At 30.7% G+C, this 26,839-nt stretch overlaps 1 protein-coding gene and 1 long non-coding RNA gene across 3 annotated transcripts; one reads left to right on the forward strand and one right to left on the reverse strand.

Moving 5' to 3' along the window:
- Positions 1–592: 592 nt before the first annotated feature.
- LOC108845147 (anthranilate synthase alpha subunit 2, chloroplastic) lies at positions 593–3,003 on the reverse strand. Of its 2 annotated transcripts, none has more exons than XM_057005178.1 (10): positions 2,854–3,003; positions 2,669–2,775; positions 2,506–2,559; positions 2,365–2,438; positions 1,916–2,162; positions 1,786–1,842; positions 1,547–1,699; positions 1,370–1,450; positions 1,193–1,279; positions 593–1,128 (listed from the first exon to the last, which is right to left on the reverse strand). In XM_057005178.1, exons 5-10 carry the CDS (start codon positions 2,153–2,155, stop codon positions 763–765), a joined length of 984 nt encoding a protein of 327 aa, XP_056861158.1. In that variant the 5' UTR covers positions 2,156–2,162; positions 2,365–2,438; positions 2,506–2,559; positions 2,669–2,775; positions 2,854–3,003; the 3' UTR covers positions 593–762. The 2 variants fall into 2 exon arrangements, with proteins under 2 accessions (XP_056861158.1, XP_056861157.1); XM_057005177.1 differs by having other exon boundaries at positions 2,506–2,591.
- A 6,852-nt stretch (positions 3,004–9,855) lies between these two features.
- On the forward strand, positions 9,856–10,733 carry LOC108847639 (uncharacterized). Its single transcript, XR_001948976.2, has 2 exons — positions 9,856–10,305; positions 10,377–10,733. It is a non-coding gene; the product is annotated as an uncharacterized LOC108847639 (long non-coding RNA).
- The last annotated feature ends 16,106 nt before the right edge of the window (positions 10,734–26,839 follow it).

Consider the following 26,839-nt stretch of genomic DNA (forward strand, 5'->3'; position numbering starts at 1 on the left):
TATGCATATTCTTTGATAATTTTAATTATGAAAAAAAATATAAAAATAGCACCAAGCCAAGTTTTTGTCACAAAAATAGTCTCACAAAAATAGCATCACAAGAGAAAAATGATCAAAATAATTTTTATTGAAGGGTAAATATGTATTTATAATATTTGGTTAATTAATTTAAGATTTAAGGTTTAGAGTATGGAGTTTTAGGAATGCGTTCAAATTTTTAAAAATAAAAAATAACATTAAAATTTTCAAAACAAAAATATGCTATTTTGATTATTTTATTTTTTTGAAGTACTATATTTGTGACAAAAGCTTAAAAAACGTTATTTGAGAAAATTATTCTTTTATTATTTAGATATGATTATCATTTTAATTTACCGTTCAACAAAATATATAGTGTATCAGAATTTACATATTTGAAATAGTTTGAATAATCTAATTTTAATTTAACAAAAATAGATTCTTAAACAAATTTTAAAACACATGTTCAATAATACATATTTTTTAAAAATATAAAATTATATCATAATATGAGAAAATTTGTCATTTTAATACAAATCATAATCTCCTCTCAAAATGCATCAAGATTTAAGAAGATACGGGTTTTTGTTTGATCCCTGTCTCTATTATAAAATACTATTTGTTCGAAAGACTGAAGACACTAGTCCAAAAATTCTAACACGTAAACATGAAATAAACAAAACAACCTCACGCATCAGACAGCTCGAGTGAGATAATACTGGTAAATAGTAGCAAAAAGCATGCTTATTCTAAGACGTTGTTGATGCGAGGCGTAGTAACCTCAGGAGGTGTCTCAAGAAAAGAAGACTCAGCAAGATCAATTGCTCTGACTAAAGCCGCTGCTTTGTTCTCACACTCCCTCTGTTCATCGTCAGGGTTACTGTCTGCTACAACTCCAGCTCCAGCTTGAATATGAGCAATCCACTCTCGACGTCTCTGAGGATGCTTGTAAGAGTACAATGTGTCGTAACGCGTATTTGTTGGGAAGACCATTGTTCTTAGAGCCAAGGCAATGTCCATGTCTCCATTAAACGAAATGCCTCCAAAGCCTCCACTGTAAGGACCGCGTCTCGTTACTTCTAGTTTATCAATCAGCTCCATTGCTTTCACCTGTAGCATCAAATGATTTTTTCGTTAGTGTGGTGAAAATGTAAAAATGAGTTTATGGTTTTACCTTTGGGGCTCCACTGACTGTTCCAACGGGAAGTGCAGCTCTAAGAGCGTCCCAGCTTGTTAGATCATCGAGTAATTCACCTTTTACCTGCAACGAAGGAGATGTGTTGTTGAGGGAAACAGAAACTATAGTTTGTTTGTTTTTTCTTTTAAATTGCAATAGAGGCAGCAGACACACCGTGGAGCTTATGTGCATCACATGGGAATACCGTTCTATATTCATGAGCTTCTCAACCTCCACAGAACCAGGCTTGGAAACCTGAGTTCAGAAGCAACTCTAACAAGTTAGATTACATTTTAAAAACTGCTACTTAGTTTACAAAAGAAGAGGGTAAGAAGAGAAAGTGATTTAAACCTTGCCGACATCGTTCCTTCCCAAATCAACAAGCATGATATGCTCTGCGCACTGTTTCTCATCGCTTAAGAGCTCTTTCTCCAGCATTAGGTCTTCTTTGGGTGTCTTTCCTCGTCTTACAGTTCCAGCAAGGGGGCGATTGGTAATTCTCCTCTGTAGCGTAAGTAAACACACACACACACACAAGTTGAGCCATTCATTTTACTTGTAAACAAACAAGATACTGAGGTAACACTTACATTTTTGGAACGTAACAATATTTCAGGACTTGAAGCAACTAATATGCATCCTCTAGCCTGTAAAGTTAAAATACCACAGATTAGCAGCAATATCAATCTTCAGAAACAAGGACCAAAGGTGTATATATACCTGTAAATAAGCCATGTAGGGACTTGGATTAACAATCCTAAGAGCTCTATATATCTCAAACGGGTCCGCAAATGTCCGCCTTTCAAACCTCTGACTAAGAACTATCTGAAAGATGTCCCCGGCCAAGATGTGTTCTTTGGCTTCCAACACTGCCTCCTTGTATGCCTCACTCGTCATAGTAGATTTCTCCAACTTAGGACCGAACTGCTCAGTGCGTAGTTTTATGAAACCAGTAGGCATCTTGGGGCTGCAATCAAATAACTAGACATAAGCCTCTGTAGATAGATAGAAAAGAGAAAACTATAAATACCAACTGGTTTGAAGGAAAAATGTGACAATTGCCATATATTTATCCTAATTCATTGCATCATATTTTCACTAGATTAACTAGTCACTTAATCAGGCGTTTTCTCTCTGCAAGCCTAACCACAAATTAGAGGTAGACTTACCACAAGCCTCTCCTGCAGTATCCTTAGAATCTGCTCCGTAGAATAGGCACGGAAAGTGACAACCAAAAGTTTACCTGCATTAATTAAGAAATAAGTTGTACACAATGTTTCAACGGTAAAAAATGGTGGAGAAATGCTTACAATTAAGAGACTTCAATTTTGGAAGGAAGCGATCTGCAAGGTCTATTGCATTTGCTAGACATGGAGAATGAAAACGATAAATAAACCTACAATTGTGTATGAGCAGAGTAAACTGGTTCAAAAATGAACTTTAAACTATAACTATGATTGTAAAGAATTGTACCTATAAGTATACATCTTGAAAACGGCAAAGTTGTGAGCATAAAAAGCTCATGAAGGACACCTCGATCTCTTGAAATCAAGTAATCCATCTCCTCAGCAATTATCAACCTGCAAATACAGTTTGCCTGAGAAACAGCGTAACTAATTTAGCAGGTCATCAAATCACAGCAAGAAGAAAAAACTTACATCATCTTTGTGCTGGATTATTGCTGCTTCTGAGAAAACAAAACCTGAAGTTGTTGTAGAGGTGAAGAGGAGCCATTAACTTTCTTCCCGGTCTCAATCTCACCAAGTATTTGAAACCAAAACAGCCCAATAAACAACTATATATATGGAAATGAGATCAACAACTTCAAAAACAAGGTAAGGTCTTACCTTGGAGAATATATCTGTTGTTTTTGTCAGCGATGTGCAATTAACAGACACAGTCTCCAGACAGGACAAGCCTTCCTGGAAGAACCCATGAATGAAAATGAATATCAGTCTTTTCTACTAATAGATTCACACTAATAATATCACAAGTCCTGAAGATACTACAGACACATGAATCAATACCTGTTTTGCCCATTCTTCAGCTTGTTGTCTTACTTTCTCCATCGACAGTGACTTGCCAGTACCAGGGCATGCATCCACATATATACAAACTCTCAGCCTTCTTCTGCTCCATACAAGGTGATCATGTATATACCTCTAGGATTCCACTTTGATTTAACATCTAAACAATCAAGTCGATCCTTCACGGCTGATATCACTGGACTTTCCACAATTCCTTTAGGATCTTCCTCAACCTCCTGCAAATCAATCGGATAATCCGCAACTGAATCGATCCTCTCACAGTTACACAAATCCTAATCGCTAGACACAGATCTAAAGGGATAAGCGCTAGTTTTTTTTATATTTCTGGGCATTTTAGACAATTTATAAAAGGGTCAATTTGCTCAATATTCAATGCCTAGATAAATGTATCAATTAGTAACATAATCATACATGATTGTCCTTCACAATGCCTGAGCGTGTGTCTTACCATACACTAGACTTTCATACTATTCTATTTATAACATATACTTAGAATAGATTATTCCAAACATAAATGTAATGGTATAAATTAATTTGAGTTCTGCGGCACTATTTTTTTATATAGTTTAATGCAATTTACGCAATATGAAAGAACATATTTATATGTAGAAAAAATATTTAGTATAAAATACATTACGTGAAAAAATTATAACTGATATATTATCAAGAATAAAAATATACAATTCTATATTTTATGACTATATAGTATAGTATATGAACAGATATATAAACAAAAATAAAAGATGAGGAGTAAAAAAAAGAAAAAAATGTAAATATGGAGATAGAGATTATGAAGAAAAATCAGAGGAGTTTACAAGATGGAAAAAGAGAGAGAAAGAGGGATGGAGGGGAGAGAGAGGAAGGATGTCAAATAGAAAGAAGAAGATGGGGATGTGAAATAATGGAGAACATTCTTTTGTACACTACTAATTAATTTGATAATTAGTTTAATAAAAAACATAATATATGTTTAGATAAACCAACCTATATCTTTAAGAAGTCTGATAATCATTTCCATGATGATACGTGACTACCAAAAAATGTTGTAATGCTACATTATTAATATACCGGCTCTAAGCCATTAAATATGTTCCCATTATGGCTTATAGAGTAAAGATCCTCAGTATCACTAACCCACTCCTCTTAAGTAGTAACACCAAAACTATATTATTTTTAGAGTATTCTTGGGCTAATTAACTTTCAAGTAACAGCTAATTAAGTTACCTAGCCTTCATTTATTGGACTAACACATGTTACTTACATAGTCAATGGTACATATATACATGTATCGTTTCATATGATGTTGCATATACAGTAGAACCTCTATAAACTAATACTCGGTAAATTAATAATCTCTATAAATTAATAAATTTCACCGGTTCCAACTTGGGCCAGTGTAAAATATGACACAAATCGATAAAATAATAAGATAATAATATTTTTAAAACTCTCATATAAATATATAGTCCCATTAAAATTATAAATTAATAATCTATCTCTCTATATATATATATTTTATATACGTACAAACTAAAAATTATATTGTTGGTTTTATATTTACAATGAAAATACTTATATTTTTCTTAACATTTCCATATATTTTGATAATATTTAGCAAAATTATATCAAAAACTACGTAGCAACTCTAGGAAACATAAAAGTATACACCAAATAAGATAATAAAACAATATGAAAGTTAAGTTTCTAAAATTAGCATAACGTATAAACGGTAAAATCAAATATTTTCTTCTTTTATAATTAAAAAGATTCAAAAATAGAAAAAAATCTAAAAAGGAAATTTTTATAAATTAATATCTCTATAAATTAATAAAATTTTAAAGTCCCAACATTATTAATTTATAGAGGTTTTACTGTAGTTCAAGTGTTGTTTCGGGAAAACATGTAATAAATATTTTAAGGGAAAACTAACATTATATTTTTCTTATATATTAAGAGTTTTCTAGATCATTTCCCAAGTACCCTAGATAATCTTTTAATATTTAGTACATATAAAACTAAAAATATTTTCTGAAGTAATGCTTTGATAATACAAATCGTTAGATATATATCCTAAATCTAATTATATATTTATGCACTGGCTGAGCATATATATCAAGCAGATTAAATGTAGAGAAACTTGGCTCTTATACATCCACGCGATATCAATATTAGAGGATTACCCATGATTTGATTGAACTCATTTTGATTCTAGTTTTGCCTCTATTGCAGCATGTCCAACTATGTTATAGCTCTATGTCTGCGTCAGTCTGCTCACATTTTCTCCTCTTTTTTAATATTACTTTTATTTTTTCTTGGTCTCCTCTCTTCTGATCCTTTCGTTTTTCTGGATCAGCTCTCCTCTCATTTTTTTGTTCTTCATCTTTCTTCTATATCTTCTCGAACTATAACCTTTATCAAATTAATTTCTCCTTTTAGCATTATATTGCTTCCAATTACACAATTTTATTGTTCATTTTCATTTATCACAAAGTACTGACTCTTATTTCCATTATTTTAGAGGTTTCATTCCTAATCCAGAGAAGAAAAAACTGAGTTCTTTAGGTTTATTTATGCTTTCGCAGAATTTATTTAACAACATAGTTGGAAGTCGCGTTGGATCTGGTGTCGAAACAATTAAGGAAGTTCTTAAGAGCAAGGTTTTTAAGGCCAAGGTGGTTCTAATGTCAATTCCATAAAGTTGTTTTTTTTTTATTTGGATTACATATAAGTTAGTCAAAATTTTATTTCTTACATGATATTGTATATGTTTTAGTAAATTTCTAATTTATTGTCATCAGCATATACGCCTCGTTAATTATTACAAACATGTTTTTAATAGTCTATAAATTGTGTAAAAGGTGTTACAAAATAATTGTCGTTAACTGATACATTGTTTGTTTTTTGTTACATAGTTATTTAATGATTTCATACATAGTTTGTTAGCTATGTTTTATTATCTGATATGCGATTTGTTAAACTATGTTAATTTCTCAGTTGATAAATGGTTGGTAAGAATTCTTTTTAGCTATATCTGATTTGTTTGTTGAAAGTTAGGTAAACAAATGGGTTGTAAACTGATATATTGTTTGATAACTAGTTTGTTACTTGATACATAGTTTATTGCTTGATACATGGTTTAGCATCTGATACATTATTTGTTACCTGATAAATCATTTGTTGATTGATACAAGTTTATTACGTAAGAATATATCCCACTAGTTCGAAAATGACATAATATACACCAAACCTAACAATGTTATATTGTACTATATATGTGTTTGTCTACCCAACCATTTAATCGTTGTCTCAGACGAGTTCTTGAACCACGAAAAATGCATTTACACCCTCCATTGTGGTGACTATGGTCAGAAACTTTCAATGGGATATATGTTAAGTTAGCTGATACAAAATAGTTGTTAGATGATACAAATTTTGTTAACTGCAAATAAATATGTTTCATATTAGGTTAGATCATAGCTGTTGTTAACCGATACATTATTTGCTTGCTGATAAATAATTTGTTTAATTGATACATAGTTTAATACATAAGAATATATCCAACTAGTTCGAAAATGACATAATATACACCAAACCTACCAATTTTATTTTGTACTATACATGTGTTTGTCTGTCCAACCATTGAATCATTGTCTCAGACGAGTTCTTGAACCACGAAAAATGCATTTACACTTTCCATTGTGGTGATTATGGTCAGAAACTTTTAACTAAATATATGTTAAGTTAGCTGCTACAAAATAGTTGTTAGATGATACAAATTTTATTAACTACAACTAAATATGTTTCATATTAGGTTAAATCATAGTTGTTGTTAACCGATACATGTTTGATTAACTGCACTAATATGGTTACAAAGGAGTGATTGTAAGATGATTCACCATATATTCTTGATGTGACAAAAATCATGATGTAAATGTATATCACGCCGTATATAGTTGTCGTTAGCGAATATATGGTTTGTTAACTGATATAAGTTTTAGTTCTTGTCCCTAAGCTGATATATGATTTACAATATATGGTCAATTATTTATCATTACAATATATGCTAACAAAATATTGTGAAACAAATTATAAACTAAAAAAAATTATAAACTAAGCGTCAATGTTTTCCAAAAAATATTACAAACTAGTTGTCGATAGTTGATATATTGGTTGTTATCTGCTCCAAGCAGTGCACTAACTAATAAATCTTGTATCAGCTAAAGACATATGTTGTATAGCATCTTACCGACAACCAGTTTAAATAGCTAATAAAACAAGTAGCATGAATCCCGATATAAATTAGAAAATCCACTAAATCATAAATAATATCTGCTAACTTGTAAAATACTAGTTAACATATATGTTATCAAGAACAGCCTTTTCTTGATCTTCTGATACACCATCGCTTGAGTTATGGCTGAAGAGAAAGACAGCAACACATAATTTCTATCAATATGATTAGAAATTGAAAGTAGATTACGACTTAAAACTGAAAGGGAAAAGAACGCCAATCATTTAAGGGGATAAAACCGCAACAACCTCTCATCATCGGAGTGTTAAATTGTTAACACTTCACTGAGTTCTAATATAACTCATCATATATCAATAAAAAGAAAATTTTACCTGATTTTCTTTCTCCATAGACTCACAATCATGGTTCTACGATCTTCGCTTCATTTTTATGGGTTTTCACTTACTGTTTTGAATCTTTGTCAAAATATTAGTCAAAATTCATCAAATTTTCTTGGATATTAGTAAGAAACTTTGAATATCTGAGTTTTTTGTATAAAAAATTGATTGAAAAATAAAAGAGATGAGAAAGAAAATCCCATTTCTATTAAGATGAAAAAGAAAAACCATAAAATTAATTTAAAACTCAAAGAAAATATATGGAGGAGAATGCTCTAGCTGCAGCCTAAAACCTCGATCACGCATCTCCAAACATGAAACATTTTTTTTCACTTGCAGCTTTTGTCAGAAAAGCAGGGTCATTTTATTCTACTTATTGCATGAAGTGTATGAGCAAAGCCAATAATATCACATCATGAGCAACTCTCTAATTTGAATCTCCACTAAGGATAATCCGCTAATTCTCCCTTAAATTTAAAGAGATATATTGGGTTGAAAACTTCAATAGCATAAACTGAATAATATTTTACCACTATTAAATTTTTAAGAAAGCAAAGACAATAGGCATTTCGAGTAAAATTATTCCAAGAGTATTTAAACCGTGGAGAACAATAACAACAAAAATTTCCATTACATATCAGATACAGTTTAACGATAACATATACTCCCTCTGTTTCAAAATAGATGAAGTTTTAGGATTGTGCACGATTATTAAGAAACTTGTTTTTTAATCTAAAAAGTATTATTAAAATATAAATTAAAAATTGTTCAACCAATCACAAAATAGATTACATTTTATCATTGGTTACACAGTTTTTGATAAAGTTAAAAAATACATTGATATACTAAAACATCAACTATTTTGAAACATCAAAAACTCCATAAAACATCATCTATTTAGAAACGGAGGGAGTATTAAAAAGAGTCTCGTTTTCTAATTTTGATAGAAAAAAACTTTTACGATATTTAACATGTTCATATACAATACGAGATCATTTACGATACAATCACAGAATAATAGAGTAAATATTCGTGAGGATTTAAAGAGGTTGGAATCGAGTTTAGATATTTTGTTTTCATTTTGGAATTTTATTTTGTTGATAATTTTGATAAATTTATATAACTTTATAATATTTAATTAATAATAATAACTCTAAAGTTATTTTATTATAATTTTGAGTTTTAAACAGTATTTTGTATATGTAGTTGAACCGGTAAATTCGGCGACTCGTATATAATGTAGTTTAATTTAATATCTGGTTATAATATATACATAGTATTCGAATGATCTTTTTTTTTACTTACTCATATAATTTTTAATACTACATAAAATTGAATAATTTTGTGATTTCTTAGATTTTGATGAAAATTTTATAATTTGAATAAAATGAAAAATGGTAATAAAAACGCAATATTTAAAAAAATTTGTTTACATACTCTTGTTTGATCGCTAAATAACACTATGTATGAAAACAAATAATAATATTCATATACATATATGACATAGAATTTTGGTTTGTATTGACAACTGATGATAGCAACTATTAGTTGCAATTCTAAAACTTAAATTTCAAATCATAAATATAAATTATAAGTTTAAATCTTTTCAAAACTTAATCCCAAACAATATTAATTATTTCAAAACTTTAACCATTTACCCTAAACCAATACTTTAACCTATATCATAGAACAATAAACCTCAAACTGTAAACAAATTATAATTTCTATAATATATATATGTCAAACTATATATAATATTTCTAATTCACATTATGCATTTCAAAAATTTAAATAAATCAAGAAATAATAAACAACACAAAAATGATTATACCTTAAACCATATTAATTATTTCAAAACTTTAACCTTATAAACAAATTTTAATTTCTTTAATATATATCTCAAACTATATATAATATTTCAAATTAATATTATACATTTCAAAAATTAAAATAAACTAATAAATAATAAACAGCACAAAAAATGATTATACATAAATGAAAAGATAATCTTTATTAGTTTTACTTTGGGCTTTTGAATAATTTTGATCCAAAGGTTCTAAATCATTCTTTTATGATCTTTGTCCTTCTTTCTCATTGGTCCATTTTTCAAAACTCAGATTACTATTTCTGACCATTGATTACTTTTAATCCAATGGCCAAGAATCAATGGCCAAAATCTATCTTTTCATTTATCTTCTTGTGGACTCGGTTGATCTCCTCCTCTGTATCATTCTTCTCATCTCTCACTGTGTCAATCACACACACACACGATTCACGTAACACACAAACATCTCCTTTCTCTGTATAACTTCCCTCATCTCTCCTCTCTCACACACACACGAATCTGAAGGTGGAGCCAAGCCAGCGACCCCGGATCTGAGGATGCATGACCACCGCCATCTATCCCATTCGCCACCATCCTCACCACCAACGGTCACCTCTCTCTCTCGCTCCTTCTCTTAAATCTGACTTTGTTCTTGTTAAAAGTGGTGGATTGTTAGCAGATGTGGTGTTTGTGGCTAGGAGGCGACGCAGAATCCGGTGGTCGTGCAGAGTGGTGGTCATGGGCTTGCGGTGATGAGGAAACAGAAAAGCTGGTGGTCGCGAACAGAGTGGTGGTCATGGGGCGGCGAGGAGGCAACAGAGAATCTAGTGGTCGTGAGACGAGGCGGTGGTCATGGGGCTTGCGGCAACGAACGGAGAAGTTCTTGAGGAGGCGGCGGCAAAAACATTAGGTTTAGATTAGGTTTAGTTAAGATTAGATTTAATTTGTAAAACATCTGGTTTAGTAAAAACCGTTTCTTATTTTCTATCCAAATGTAATCTATAATGTTTAATAAAAATAATTCATTACACTTTTATTTTTTATTTGAAATATTTAAAATTAAATAATTTGAAATAATTAACTTTTAAAATAATTAATTTTAATATAAATTATAACAAAAGTTTTATTAAAAAATATTTAATTGCATTAGAAAAAACGCTATAGAATTTAAAAATAAGATATCATTTCCAAAAACCGCTATCTAATGCGCTTAATCTACTATGACGGGCGATGATACAGTGTTTCTAAAACCGCTATTGTATAGTTAGATAGCGTTTTCGTCCGCTAATAAAACTCATTTTCTTGTAGTGACATGTGAGTTATGGACATAGAATTTGTGGACAGAGAAATTTTGGTCAGGGGGAGTGTGTTTGGGGGGTGGTGTTGGCTTGGAGTAGGCTTTGAGCCATCGGCTGAGAAACTTGTACATGTGGCGAACAGAATCGGTGAGAGATGGTGGCCCACTGAGAGGAAAGGTTATGTCAAATGTGGATGCCAACATATCCACAAATAAGAAAGGAAGTTCCTCAAATTTTTTGATAGGGAATCGAACACATAGAAACAAGATGAATTAAAAAATTCTGTCATCATCAAAATTCTCAATTTGAAGCGATTATTGTGTCATACAAAGCAAAATTAAAAAAAAAAACATGTGTAAGAATATCAATTTTGGGAGGAAGAAGAATCATTTTACTGACAATAAGCAACCATCGTGATGGATTAAACCGTCAAGCACCACAGCCAAACCTTAATCACCCAACAAAAATATCAATTTATAGAAAAACCAATGATCCCTCAGCCAATCTGGGATTTAGACTAGTTTTGTTGATTTAACCAGAATCAAGTCCGTCCTTCACTTTACTTCCTGATGAGATCGCATGCTTTGCGATTTCATGAAAGATCAAGAACTTGTCGCTTAATCCGCTGCCGTCAAAGAAGCTCTTGTTGGTGAAGATTCAAGAGAGTAGAGTGGACACGGAAAATCAATTGAAAAAGGAGACAGAACTCAGAAGATATGTTTAGTATAGGATTAAAGTTAGTGATAAGGGTTCTGGTTCTTCATCGCGTAGAATAGAAACGAGATATATCGGGATTAGGGTTAGTGATTTGGGAGCACAATTGGGAAAGTAGGCTTTCTCAATTTAATTTTAAAATTTAAAACATTAATTAAAAAGCATGTTTAGTTAGAATAAGAAATAATTGAGAGATTTTGACAAAAAAAGTAATGAGAGAGGAGAGAATATAGCAACAACAAAAAACAAGAGAGGAGAGAGTAGTGTTTCAAGGGTATATTGGACAACGAACAACTCAAAAGTATGTGGCAAGTGGAATGTGTCTTTGAGTGATATTTGAAAGTCAAAATGTGTCTGTGAAGGTAATTTTTTTTTGTTATCTTTAGACTATGCTTATCCGGGTCAACGTCGAACAACCATTTCTAAAGGATATTTACAGTTTTTAATGAGAAATGATCAAAAATAAAATTTATGCTTCAGACTCAACATATATCAGACCCAGTTCTGAGCACGATGAGTCAGTTTCCAAGAAAAAAGGGTCAATCTGACACTATGGGGTTCTGCGGAATTGAGATGTGACGGAGGAGAAGGTGGATTCGTAGGAGAAAAGGTGGTAAACAAACCAGCTGTTGATCAAACTCCTCAGCGAGAGGACAGCTAAGACTGCGCTTTGGCGAATTTCACAATTATCTTTTATTCAAATATTTGCTTCGTTAAATGATCTCAACCATTCAATGTTTTTGTAATTATTATCGTGAATTGAAGGGTGAAAATGGAAATTTTGGTTTGAATGGAAAAATAAAAATAGTGAGAAGGTGTTGGCATTTATATTTGATGGATAAAGCTTCTTGTTTATTTTCTATATTCACTCATGATTAACCATTTTGATCTTTTGTTTTTACGTGTATGTGTGGAAGTACGAGGAAGAATGACGAGGAATATGGAAGTATATTGTAGGAGAAGCTTTAGAAAGAAAGAACAAGCTTCATATAATATTTTTAATTGAGAAGCTTGAAACTATTATGGTTTGGCATTTTCTCTTCGATCTAGCAAGATAAAATATCGATAAAAATAGAACATATCAAATGCAAACAGAAAATATATAAAAAGACTGATCACAAATATAAATTGTAAAGACAAAAAGGGAAAAGGTGAATGTTGAAGCTTATCAATGTTGATGAACACAACAAACAAAATCATTTTATATTTTTTTCTTACATAAATTTGTATTTTTATTAATCATATAGATATATATATATATATATATATATATATATATATATATATATAATATATATATATATATATATATATATTATAAAATACATACTAGATATATATAGTGATACCCACAACAAAATTTTATTAATATCTATATTTATATATATATATATATATATATATATATATATGTATATATGTTTCACATGATTATATTCTAATTTCTTCAAGTTTTTTAGGACAATCAAATAACTGGATTTGTGCAATGAGCCATGCACTCTGCTTTTGTAGCATAACATTTTAATATTTCTGGTGGATTGTTACAGCAAATACAACGTCTTCCGGTACATATAAGGGGACGGACACACTTTCTGTTGAATTCTAAACCATCTGCATTTCCCACTATATAAGAGAGAATAAGATTAAAATTGAGAATATAATATGCATAGTTGCAATGCCTATATTGATAAAATGATGGAAAATGGAATATGTTTTATTTAATCATTATTGCATTATACATACATTGATGTAGAGGAACCAGAGAAATCATGATGATGCACATGATAGCAAGATGTGATGATGACATTATCATAATAGTCTTCTAATAAAAGATGTATTGGTTTGCTATTTTATTTTTGTATTTCCTAGGGACGTACAATAGAGATTATATATATAAAAATATGTAATGGCAAACTTATTACTCTAGTATCTAAAATGAGATTCTAATTCAAACAAGATACTTATTTTAATAATATTAATAAATTAATTTCATTAATATCTTTAAAATAGAGTAATTCATCTATACATTAACAAATATAATTAAATATCTTAAAGAATATCTAATAAAAGCTAAAAAAAAACTTGTTTTGCTTTTCTTCTCATTAATTCATTTATTTGTTAGATATTTATTGAATTTTATGGATGAAATTTATCAATTTGTTATGCACTCACTGTATGGTTTACTTATTTTAGTTTTTCTTAGTTCTAAGTAGTAATTTGAATTAAAATAATAAATTCTTATAAATATTTTAGCATGTACGTATCTATTATCATTAATTTCTGATTTTAAACCCATAATCTTATTATGCATATAAAAAATCATATTTTATTTACTCGATTGTATCCTTCAATATAACTCCATCCAGCTATGAATAACAAAGAGAACACTTAATTAGCTAAAAATATTAACATTCTCATACAATATTCATCTAGACATTTACGCCCCCACGTTTAAACCTCTTATATGTATTTGTTTTACTTGTTTAGTTTATATTTATTTTAACTTCCTTGGAAAATATTTTACCTAAAAACTTGTTTCAATCATATATACATTTTTACTTCGGTGATGCAGAAAATAAAGACAAGGAAGATGCTTACATGGAGGGCCGGGCCCGAATAGAACATGAGGAAGCATGTGCTTCGGGGATGGGGAGGAAAAATATTTTAAGTACTAATAACTACATATATGTTATGTGGTTCTACTGGTGGCACCTTTATCTTTAGACTATGTTTATCCGGGTCAACGTCCCACAATCAGTTTCTAAAGTATCTTTACAGTTCTTAAAGAGAAATGATCAAAAATAAAATTTATGCTTCAGGTCCAACATATATCAGGCCCAGTTCGGAGCACGAAGCAAAAATGTCAATCTGACACTATGGGGCTCTGCGGAATTGAGATGCGACGGATGAGAAACGGTTACTTTGGGTACAAACCGAACCCGTTTTAGATATTTTGGTTATTTGGTTATTTTCAGATTCCTATGCATGAGAACCGAACCGACCCGGACCCGGGAGGACCCGAATCGAACCTGATCCGAAATTGTTTAATACCCGAATGGGGCTTAATTTCAAAACCCGAAAAACTCGATATCCGAAAGAACCGATCCGTGCCCAAACGGGTACCCGAACGCCCAGGCCTATACCGAACATAACGAATGAATGTTATTTATAAGAAACCGATGTATATAGATATGGTTTGGAATATAAACCAATCAAACCAAATAAACTGAATAAACCGATTAATTAAAATATAATAGTATAATTATATGTATATTATATAATATGTTATATAATATGTTATATAATATAATTAATAATATATAGATAATTTGTTTTATAGATATGATCTTCATATTTAAAATTTCAATTTCAGTCATTTAATATTTCGTTTTAAGTTAAAAGTTTTTTTATTTCAAATTAAACAAAACATTTTTTTTGCCAAATATGTGTGCTACTATTTAGTTATTTAATAGTATTATGGATAACTAATTTTTCTTATTTTATTCTATAAAAAATATTACTAATATTAACTTAATATATTTACAAACTATTTAAATAGTAAAAGAAAAAAGAAAAAAATAGTCTATTTGAAAACCAATATATTTTTGTGTTATATTAAAGCCGACATAAAATTCATAAAACATTATAAAAAACTAAATATATTTATGGTTTTTGGTATAAAACTGAATAAACAAAAAACTGACTGTACATAAACTGAACCAACCCCAAGTAGGTATGGTTTTAATATGGTAGTTATTTTTTTATAAACAAAAAAAAAAAAACTGAACCGGCTGAACCGATATCCAGATTGGACACCGTTCAATTTAATATATAATATTATGATTTAATTATAATTTATAGAAAGATTATAAATATTTATAAATGTATAAGTTGTTTATATTATAATTAGATGTTAAAGTAATGAAAATGATGACTAAATATATTTGATGATTTTTACTACATGGACCATTTTCATATTATATTTATTTATAAATTTAACCACTTGATATGTTTGTGTATACCAATACATTAATTTTCTAGCACAAATATTTTGTGGCAGATAATTTTTTCTTTTTCACATTTACATGTCTCTTAGGTTAGTTTATATTGAAAATATATGAGAAACATACAACACTTAAAAAATATATAAACAGTTTTAGAAATAAGTAATTTAATATTGAGATATTATAAATTTTTCGTTGAGTATCAAAATATTTTAAATTTATTGGTTAGCTAGATTATAGAAAGTAGCCGATTTTATTTTAATTAAATAAAAAATACATTAAAAGTTAAAATAAATTTATTAATTGTTTCAATGGCCTAAGGTTGTAAATAAATTGTTAAATTAAGGATTAATTCTTATTTGTACTTCATTTTTAATAGATTAGATTTCTCTTATGAGTTATTTTTCCATCCTAAATCCAAATCCAAAGTTAGGTTTTCCTAATTATGGCTGGATCATCCTAGAGCTCAAGTTTTGTCTAGGAGAGCAAAAAAACTGATGTGATTCGGAAAGTGTGTTTATCTCATTCCAAAAAGCTAAAGTATGTTGTGGCTATGCTTGCTGCCTTAGTAAAAACCAAGTATGAGATATTGTGATGTTGATTGATGGTTATGGTTGTGGTTTATTGATTGGTCTTGCTTGAGTGAAATATTGTTGATAGCATGACTAAGTGTTATTTAAGTGAATGAACATGACATGTTGTGGTATTGTTAATTGAAAGTAGAGGATACTACCATTATGAGATATTGTGTTGATAGTTAAAAGTGATAATGATGAGCGTGATTTATATTGATGACCATGAAATATATTGATTGGTGTGATGGATATGTGTGATTGCTTATTGAAAGCTAGGCTTAAATGATTAGTATGTGAAGTAATTATGATATACATGAATGTTATCATTGATCTTAGATTATATTGTTACTGTTCATAATGAAGTAGTGTGTGGAAACAGTTGCTGTAATCATTTAACAACACATCAGTATGAAAGCACAAAGGGACGAGATTCTAGTCTATGGCCATGCCACACATGACGATGCATGATCTGATCGTGCTAGATTTAGAGGTAGACAAATGTGTGGACCATCAGTTATTTAGCCTTTGTGGCTATGATCTGTTTGAGTGTGTTGGAATAAATGGGATGGCCAATATCAAATGAGGAAAAAAGCCTCAAGGTGGAAGTGGTGATAGTATCATAATCATTTCATAACTGTAGCATATGTATCATAATATGCGTATGCATTAGTATGTAAATATGGTATATATGAATATGCATTAGTATCATAATTGCTGCATATGTTATTTATGGTTTGTATGATGAATGTTATTTAGGTTTGCAGGGAATTGCTTATGCGGGTATTGGAATTGGAAGCCCAACTTACAAAACAAATTAGTTGTTTAGAATTTTGCTTGTTTTGTAGGTAATCATTAGGTGTCCACTCAAACTGGATAAACTTAAGCTAAGCTGATGTAAAATTGTGCTTTTTTTGCAATATGCAAATAAATGTTTAATATGTAGGTAATGTTTTGAGCGATGAGTTTCCAACTGGATCTATATATCTTTACATGTGAAATCTAATATTATATAAATATATCGAATTTATGAAATTTTGAGTTTCGTATAATACTTGATCTTGCCTCTGGCAAACTAACTATTAAATATATCTTGGGTTGACAAATATTGGACTACTGTTTACTAGGATTTCTTTGCTTAGATGTTAAACTGAAGTGTCTAAATCTATTTTAGAAATCTCAGTTAGGTAGATAAATAAACGTACATGGCGTCTTCGATTTAATTTAGGTTTTAGTGGTTGACCATACATGTTTTATTTAATTATTGCATGATTGGTAGTTCTAGTCTTCTAGACTGGATCAGGGGTGTTACAAGTAAAGATAACATTTAGAGGCTTCATCGTTTGTCCTGCAATGCCTGGAGTTTGCCTATGTGAACATTTATTTCGGCACACGAAAAATTCTTAAGAAATTAAACCAATTCAGACACAATATTGATTGCAAAAATATTATATATAAGATGAAATATCTTGAGCAGTGGTGTGAGGTGTGAATCTTGTGACCATAGAAATATTCACCGGCCAATGTGGGGGGTAGACCCACGTTAATGTCACGTGTTCCATACGGACCATATTAGAACAATACTATAAACTACGTTAGCTAGAGTTTTGCTTTGAGTTTGAACTCTCTGGAAGAAAATTGTATTGTCTCTACTAATTTGAAACAAGGCTCTCAACAATTTCTTTAAAGCAAGTTCTATTTTCTGGTTTACATAAATATTTTTGTTTCTTTCTTGTGGTAAATTCCCACATTTTATAAAACAAAGTTGCCAAAATGGAATGATTGTCCCTTTAATATAAAATTAATTTTGTCCATTTTTTCTTCTTTTATCATTTCTATTTATGAAAATTTATGAAAATTAATGAAATAAATAGTTTTGTAAATAAAAATATAAACAATTAACAAAACACTCATATACACAAACGGATTATTTTTTTGGTTGAAAACTTAATAAATAAATAAAAAGTTATATTCTACTAAAAGTAGATTGCGTCTTCTACGGAAAATGAGTTAGTAGAAAATAAATAATATATTAAACATGTTCATCTACTTTTTAAGAACAAACAATCTAATTTTTATTAAAACTCTAAATAAAGAGAATCTGAATTCTACTATTCGTAAAGATAGACAATTTCATGTGGAATGCATGTTCTACTTTTATGAGTATTCCTAAGTTTCGTAAATGAGAAATCTAAAAACTACTCATACATCTACCTGAGGTAGAAATTGCATTCAAGATTTTTAATCTAAAACGTGTTTTGATCGATTTCTTTTGTCAAAATATCAAAAAAAAAGATTTTGCATTTTCTTCTTCATCAATCTATGATTTTTTCATAGTTTGTCTTGTGGTTTTCACAAACTCTTGTTCTATTTTCATCCTTTTTAAAGTTTAATAAAACTAAAAATTTTACAAACATTTTAAACTTTTTATAAAAATAAAAATTTGTAAAACATTTTTATAAAGTTTATTTAACGTTTTGTTTACTAAAACTTTTTTGTAAAGTTTAGAAAGTTTATTTTTATTAATTTTTTATTAAAAAATGTTTTAAAATGTTTTATTTTTATTAAAAGTTTTGATAAAACTAAAAAGTTTACAAAAGTTTTAAACTTTTTATAAAAATAAAACTTTGTAAAATGTTTTTATAAAGTTTATTTAAGGTTTATATTAAAAAGTTTTTGTAAATTTTTATTTTTATTTTTATAAAGTTTTCAAAGTTTATTTTATTAAAGTTTTATTGAAAACATTTTAAACTTTTTATAAAATAAAACTTTTTAAAACGTTATAAAGTTTATTTTTTTTATTAAAAACCTTTTGTAAATTATTTTTATTTTTATGAAGTTTACAACGTTTATTTTTATTTTAAAAATTTAAAAAATTTTATTTTCTCTATTTAAAATGTTTTTAATTATTATTTTTTAAATATATTAGTTTAATGTGGAAGCCCCCTTGGTCCAGTGGTTTGACTAAGGGTTCAATTGCTTCTACACCCGGAGGTCTGGGGTTCAAACCCTAGGAAATATCAAATTATGCAGATTATGGATAAACAGGTTACATGAAATCTTCAGCTTGGTGAAGGGCGTACCATCAAACATGGATCTCATAGGACAGCTCACAGTAGTGCAGTTAGGCGTGTATTCTCACATGGTGGTAGAATTGTCGGCTGTAAAATCGTTTTTGTAATATTCTTATCATTGTAATAGCATAATTAATCGATAATAATCGATTCAGACGTTCAAAAAAATATTAGTTTAATATGTTTGATTAAATTAATCAAGGGTTAGTTTTGTGATTATGAAAAAATTATACTAAATAGAAAACAATCTTGCTGAATGTTTGTTCCGTTTTGACATTTCCTTGTTTATTTGGCTTTTCTTTCCTATTTAGCTTTATAAAGAGCTCCTTCCTTTTTCATAAATAGTTTCTAACTTTTTTAAAAGTATTGTTTAATCACGTTTTATTTGTATAATTTATTTTATTTAAAGTTTTGTATGTTCTATATAAAGATGAAGTTATTATGTCCACAAATAAATATACATTTAAATAAAATATATATCTCTTTTTTTGTCATAAAATATATATCTCTTATGTAATATTTTTATAATATATATCAACTAATTACATTCTATTTAGTATTTAACTATAAATGTCCCGAATATATTATTCGGTTTTATCTTTTATATTTATCTTACAGATCCATTCTCTTAACATATTATGAATATTTTTTTTGTTTCTAATTCACCCCCCCCCCCTCAAAATATCAAAAGATCTATGGTCCCTATGTAATATTTGAAATTTGGATAATGTAAATATTTGTTTTTAATATTAAGTCACAACCTTGATTCATGTGTAATTTTTTATGTTGGATCTATTCCTAGAAAGTCATGTTACTTTTATTCTCTAATCTTATCATTATTGTTATGATTTATTATAACATTACATATTTTTATAGAAATTCTGTTGAGAAAAATCTAACAAGATCTTACTAAAAAGTTTAAATGTTTTTATAAAATAATACATTAATTAATTTTGTTATTAGCAATATAATTTTATTATAAATTAATGTTAACTAGAATAAAATTATATGCTATATTTTATAAAATTTATTATAGTTTATATTGTATTAAATTAGATATCCTATATAAATAAATATAAAAAAATATATATTAGTAAAGTAACCTAATTTCTTTTTCAAAATTGCTTTCATTTAAATTAATAAATAAAGAAATATAAGCCGCTGTTAAAACGAGTTAAAATTTGTAACTCATGTAATATTTTTTAAAAAGAAAAAAATTTATGTTAACTCACAACAATATATTTTCTAATAATCGTATCTACTAAAATATAGTTTATGACTTTTTCGTGTGTGATATTTTTATTTGGACCACATTTAAAAATTTTATTAAATGTATTTCCTTAATACTAGTATAATATAATATTTCTAATTACTTAAATTATAATATCTTTTGATATCTTTTAAATTAAAACATAAATATCTATATTTTAAAATTCTAACAAATTTTGTTAAAAAATATTATAAAAAGATCTTATCTGTCAAAAATGTAAGCAAATATTTACATTAATTTTGTAATTAGTAAATTGTTATTATACATCAATATATATAAAATTGTCTTTTATAAAATGAAAAAATAAAGTCATAACCTAATTTATCTATTTATAATAATATCTACCATTTTAAAAGAAAACCATTATATTGAACTAAATATGAAAAATTATTTTAAATTGATAAAGTTAATATATTTTGTTTTCATAAATATGCTAAAGATATAATATGTTGTTAGAACGGTTTAACATTAGTAAACTATATAATACATGTATAGTTAACTTATCTTAAAAATTTTATATATACAGTAATTTATTTTCTAAAATGAATAAACATAAAAAATTGCAAAAAATCCAACGCTTTGAACTATGGGTCAGGATCATAATAAAGTTAATAAAATATAATTTTAAATATGTTTTTCGTGCATAATTTTTTTTGTTTTATAATCAAACACAAATTCAATAGGACAAATATATAATAAGAACGATATATATATATATATATATGATTAATTGAAATAATTAATTAATTTACAGAATGAAAAATATAAAATTATTGTACTTGAAAAAATTACATACACATTTGAATATATAAGTAACTTTAGAAATATATATTAATTACATGAAACAAATATATATATATATATACATAAACTTGAAAATAAATATCCGCACGATTGTGCGGATCGAGATCTATTTTGTGTTAATTTTCAGTTTTTGGTGCAACCGTACTCCTCACATATTAGACACATCTTTTCTCAGTAATCACACCGACTAGTGAAGCGGTTTAGTTTGACTTCATATCCGCTAGCTCATTCAGTCATTCTACTAGTATGAGTCAGAAAAAAAAATGTGAGTTATTAGGTAACAAAGCAAAGGGTTTCCAGGCTGATGATTTGTTTGACGCAGTCAAGTGCTTTTTTTTTGTTTTTTTGCTTAACTCGCAGTTCAATTGTTCGACAACATCATTTCGTTTTTTAGAAAAGCAAGAGCATTTCTGTGACAAAACGATTACATTTTTTTCTAAAGTTATCGAGAAGTTATGAAGCCACAATACTTTTTTTTTTTTTTTTTTTTTTTTTATGAAGCCACAATACTTCTCTTATATAATCTATTAAAACTGAAATACAAACTAAAATTAATTCTCAATTTTCTTTAAATATTACAAGTCTATGCCACTAGATTAAACCATGTTTAACACTTAAAATAAATCACTTAAATCTAATTTAAATAATTAAGTTTGTACGTAGTATTAACCAAACAAACATCGATTCAATAACATTATTAAAACCAGAATTAATTAAAAAAATTAACCACTCATCATCTCTTCTTTTAAGCAATCCGAACTCTTATAAATTTGGAATCACACCAAAAATAAATGGCATTTTCTTATCGTACACTGTTCCACTATAAATTTATAACCTTTGTATCGTAAACATAAACCACATAATTATCATATATTCAGTTAATGAAAATTCAACAAAGAACATACTATTAGTTCGTTACTCTTCGGATTAGAATATGAACATAAAAACTAAAAACAAACAAATATACTATTTGAATACTTTTTTATGGATAACTCCAATTATTATTATTATATATTGAACCATTTAGTTAATATCGACCAACAAAGCTTTTCTATATCACAAAAATTTGTCATCGCTTAACAAACCTTCTCATGATACAAATTTTAAAATATAATAATATACAATTAGTTATATGGTAAATGTTGAAATATATAATTATTAATTATAAAAACAAAATAATTATTTCGAAAAAAAAAAAAAAAAATATCCGCACGGGCGTGCAGATCAAAATCTAGTTTTTAGTTTAAATCTCTCATGTATTTAAAATAATTATATTATACACAATTTAAACAAAACAATTTGATACTCAATTAAAATATATGTCAAGCTTTTTGTTTTATATATTAACAAAAGTTACATTCAAAATTTAAAAATAATAGTTAAACTAGTGTTTTTCTATTTTTGAAATGTTATCTCAAAATTTATTAATCATTTAATTTATTAAAAATAAAAATTAGTTAATTTTTTTTTTGGTAGGAAACTGGGAGAAATGAACTCCCAGTGTTTATTAAAAAGAAAACTTCAGACTACAAACGAACATGACGTGGCCGTAAAGGTCCATCTACATCTTCTCGCAAACGAGTAACAACCTCCAAAGGAGCAGTAACTAAACTATGAAAACCAAAAGGAAATGAAAATGCAAGGTTAGCTAAATCATCAGGTAAGTGATTAGCTTCCCTATACACATGAACAAAATGGACTATCCAGTCCCTTGTGATAAAGCCATGGCATAGGCGTACCAGGAAGGATAGCGGGTGGTTCTCGCCAATCCCCATTGTGAGAAACTCCACTACCATTTTCGAATCAACTTCCACCTCCAACCTACTAATACCCTTCTCCATGCAATGAAGAGTCCATAGTAAACGCCCCACAACTCCGCCAAAGGAGCAGAACACCTTCCTATTTTAATTAAAAACCCGCCGCACCACTCACCATCGCCATTTCTCAGTACTCCTCCTGCAGTAGCCAAACCCGGGTTTCCATGCGAGGCCCCATCAGTGTTCAGCTTCATCCACCCCACACGGGGAGGCTTCCAACCTAACATGATTTCAGTTCTTCCACCAGCACCACCTTCCCCGTTTGCCGCAACCTTTGCTGCCATCACTTTTTTTCCCAAGTTTCTTAAGAATTTAACTCTATCTCTCCAAAGTCGGTTCTCTCCAAACACGTTTCCACATCTCCATTTCCACCCCCACCAAATAGCCAAAGCGAACAGTGTAGCCCAAGGAACTCTACTTCCCTCATGTTTATCACTTAGATTCGTATATAACCACTCAAACAAAGTCATTGAGAAGAAAGCTTGTCTCTTTCTAGCTGGCACAAAACGATCCCAGATTCCTGACATTGCTGGACAATCGCGAAGTACGTGTATGATGGTTTCGATCCCTCCTTTGCAAATCTGACAAATATCTGTTCCGCTAAGATGACGTCTAAATCTCTCTGCGTTAGTCATTATTGCCTGATTCCCATTTGTTGAAAGAAGCTTCCCATTTGCGGCCTTGGAACATCATCTCTTGTAATCAGGTTATAAGCCGTTTTCACTGAGAACTCTCCATTCGGTGTCTCGCCCCAACTCAAACGATCCTTCGCTCCAGTGAAAGTGTCTACCACCACTGCCATTAACTCTTGCCTCGTTGCCTCACTGATAAACGGAGCAATTCTGGTTAGGTCCCAGCCCCCACCGACCACCCATAAATCTCTCGCAGTTATGTTCTCAAAGCCCTCTGGAAGTTCGACTGTTACCACCTCCACTAATGCTTGACCCGACAACCACCGATCAGTCCAGAATTTGATACTCCTTCCATTTCCAAAAACCCATACATACCCCTTACTCACCACTTCCCTGACCCCTAGTGCCACGCTCCTCCACGTAGACGAAGCAGTCTTCCTTACCACTCTCCAAGATCGATCCTGAATGTCGCCTACTGCATACTTGCTCCGCAAGACTCTAGCCCATAAGCTTTCCTTGTCATTTAATAGGCGCCATCCTACTTTAGCAATCAACGCCTTATTCATATCTCTCGACGCTCGAATCCCAAGCCCTCCCTCAGCTTTAGGTTTGCATATTTTGTCCCAGGAGACTAGGTGCTGACCACTTCCCCACACAAAACTCCTTGACAGGCTATCAAGTTTGTCAAGAGTACTAGCAGGCAGACATATTGTGCTCATCTGATGTACCGGAATTGATGATAAAACCGCCTTAGTTAAAGTAACCCTTCCTGCAAGGCTTAGAGTTTGTTTTTTCCAGCCTGATAATCTTGATGCCACTTTCTCCAGTACCTCCGCAAAAGTGTCTTTATTCATTCTCTTCTGTAGAATCGGCATCCCCAAGTACTTCCCCAGTTCCCTTGTTGACGCAATACCACTCTCCCGACTTATTAGGTCTCCTCTTTCTCTTGAAACATTACTTGAGAAGAAGATTTTAGACTTTGGGAGGCTCACTTTCTGCCCAGAGGCTCTGCAAAAGGTCTCCAACACTCTTCTGATCACTCTTATCTGCGCCACAGATGCTTCCGCAAAAAGAATCAAATTGTCTGCAAAGCAGATATGTGATAGTTTTGGCCCTCCTCTCGACAGATTAATAGGCTTCCACTTCTTCTCCACTACCGCTTCATCTATCAGGTGACAGAGCCTCTCCATGCATAGCACAAAGAGATATGGTGACAAAGGGTCTCCTTGTCGCAGCCCTCTCGATGGCTTAAATGATTCTGATTTCTCTCCATTCCACAGAATACTCATCTCCGGACCCGCTACGCATTCCATTATTCTACCAACCCAGTTCTCCGACAAGCCAGCTGCCCTTAGCGTATTCTCTAGAAAGTCCCAGCGCAATCTATCATAAGCTTTCTCCAAATCCAGTTTGAGAATCATCCACCCTTTTCTTCCCTTCTTTCTTCTCATTGAGTGAACAGCTTCTTGCACTATCACAATATTATCATCACTAAGTCTGCCCGGAACGAAACTAGACTGAGCAGGACCAATCAATTTATTCATGATACTCTTCAATCTCCCTACCATAGCTTTCGTGATAACTTTGAAGAGCACATTGCACAGACTTATCGGGCAAAATTGAGTGATACTCTCTGGTTTGAGTATCTTCGGGATCAAAACAACAAGAGCATCATTTGTTCCTTCCGGTAGCTTCCCAGTTTCAAAGAATTGGAGCACAAACCTGATCACTGAGTCACCTACTACCTCCCAACATCGTTGATAGAAGACTGGTTGGAAACCATCGGGACCTGGCGCCTTAAAACTTCCCATAGCTCTGATCGCCTTCTCCACTTCCTCTGCAGAGAATTGCTTATTCAGAGACGTATATTCCTGTGTCGTAATTCCCACAAATCCCCTCATCGGTAGGTCCTGGGGCTCAATCTCAACATCTTCTAACGAGTATAGCTTCTTAAAATAGCTAACCGCAAGCTCCTCAAGCTCTCGAGCATCCGAAATCCACTTATTATCCCCATTCTTTAGCATTTCCACTATGTTCCTTCTTCTCCTAATGATCGTTGACATGTGAAAAAACTTAGTGTTTTTATCTCCATGAGCAACCCATTTCTCCCGTGATTTCTGGAACCAAATAAGCTCTTCCTGTTCCAGAACTATCTCAAATTCCTTAAGGAGATCACCTTCTTTGACCAACAACTCTTCTGTGTGGTTCTGATCAATCTGCTGTTGTACTTTCTTGATCTCCATAACCAGTGTCTCCTTTCTCTTCTGAACATTCCCGAAAACCTCCTTATTCCATTGTTTAAGATTTTCTCCCAACTGCGTTAGTGCTTCTCTAGTATCGATGTCCCGATTCCATGAAGCTAGCAACATGTCTTTAAACTCATTATGCTGTAACCATGCCGCTTCAAACCTAAAAGGGCGTCGACACGCATTCCCTTTTACTTTTGGCGTTAGCTGTAGATACAATGGGGCATGATCCGATGCCAAGAAGGGTAGATGTGATACCTGTGCCTCTTGCCACTTCAGCCTCGACTGAGCACAACAGAGAACCCTATCCAACCTCTTGGCCACGAAAGTGCTTTCGGTTTTACCTCTCTTCCATGTGTACTGATTTCCACTGAAACCCATGTCAATAAGAGACATCTCATTTATCCAATCTCCAAAAGTTAGTGAATCTTCAGATAGTCTCCCATTCCCACCACTTCTCTCATCCAATCTCACAATAGTGTTGAAATCCCCACCCACAAACACCGGCCTAACAACATTATGAATCACCTCTCCCAACTCAGTCCATAAACCACTTCGACGGCTCGGCGTAGGGGCAGCATACACTACTATCAAGTTGATCACTTCTGTCCCAGTTCCCACTCGAGCATGAATAAACTGATCAGAAGACTTGACAATCTCTAGCTCTCCTACTTCTGATCTCCATAACAGCCACAAGCCTCCACTCTGGCC

This window comes from Raphanus sativus, chromosome 3 (assembly GCF_000801105.2).
Source record: "Raphanus sativus cultivar WK10039 chromosome 3, ASM80110v3, whole genome shotgun sequence".
NCBI lineage: Eukaryota > Viridiplantae > Streptophyta > Magnoliopsida > Brassicales > Brassicaceae > Raphanus > Raphanus sativus.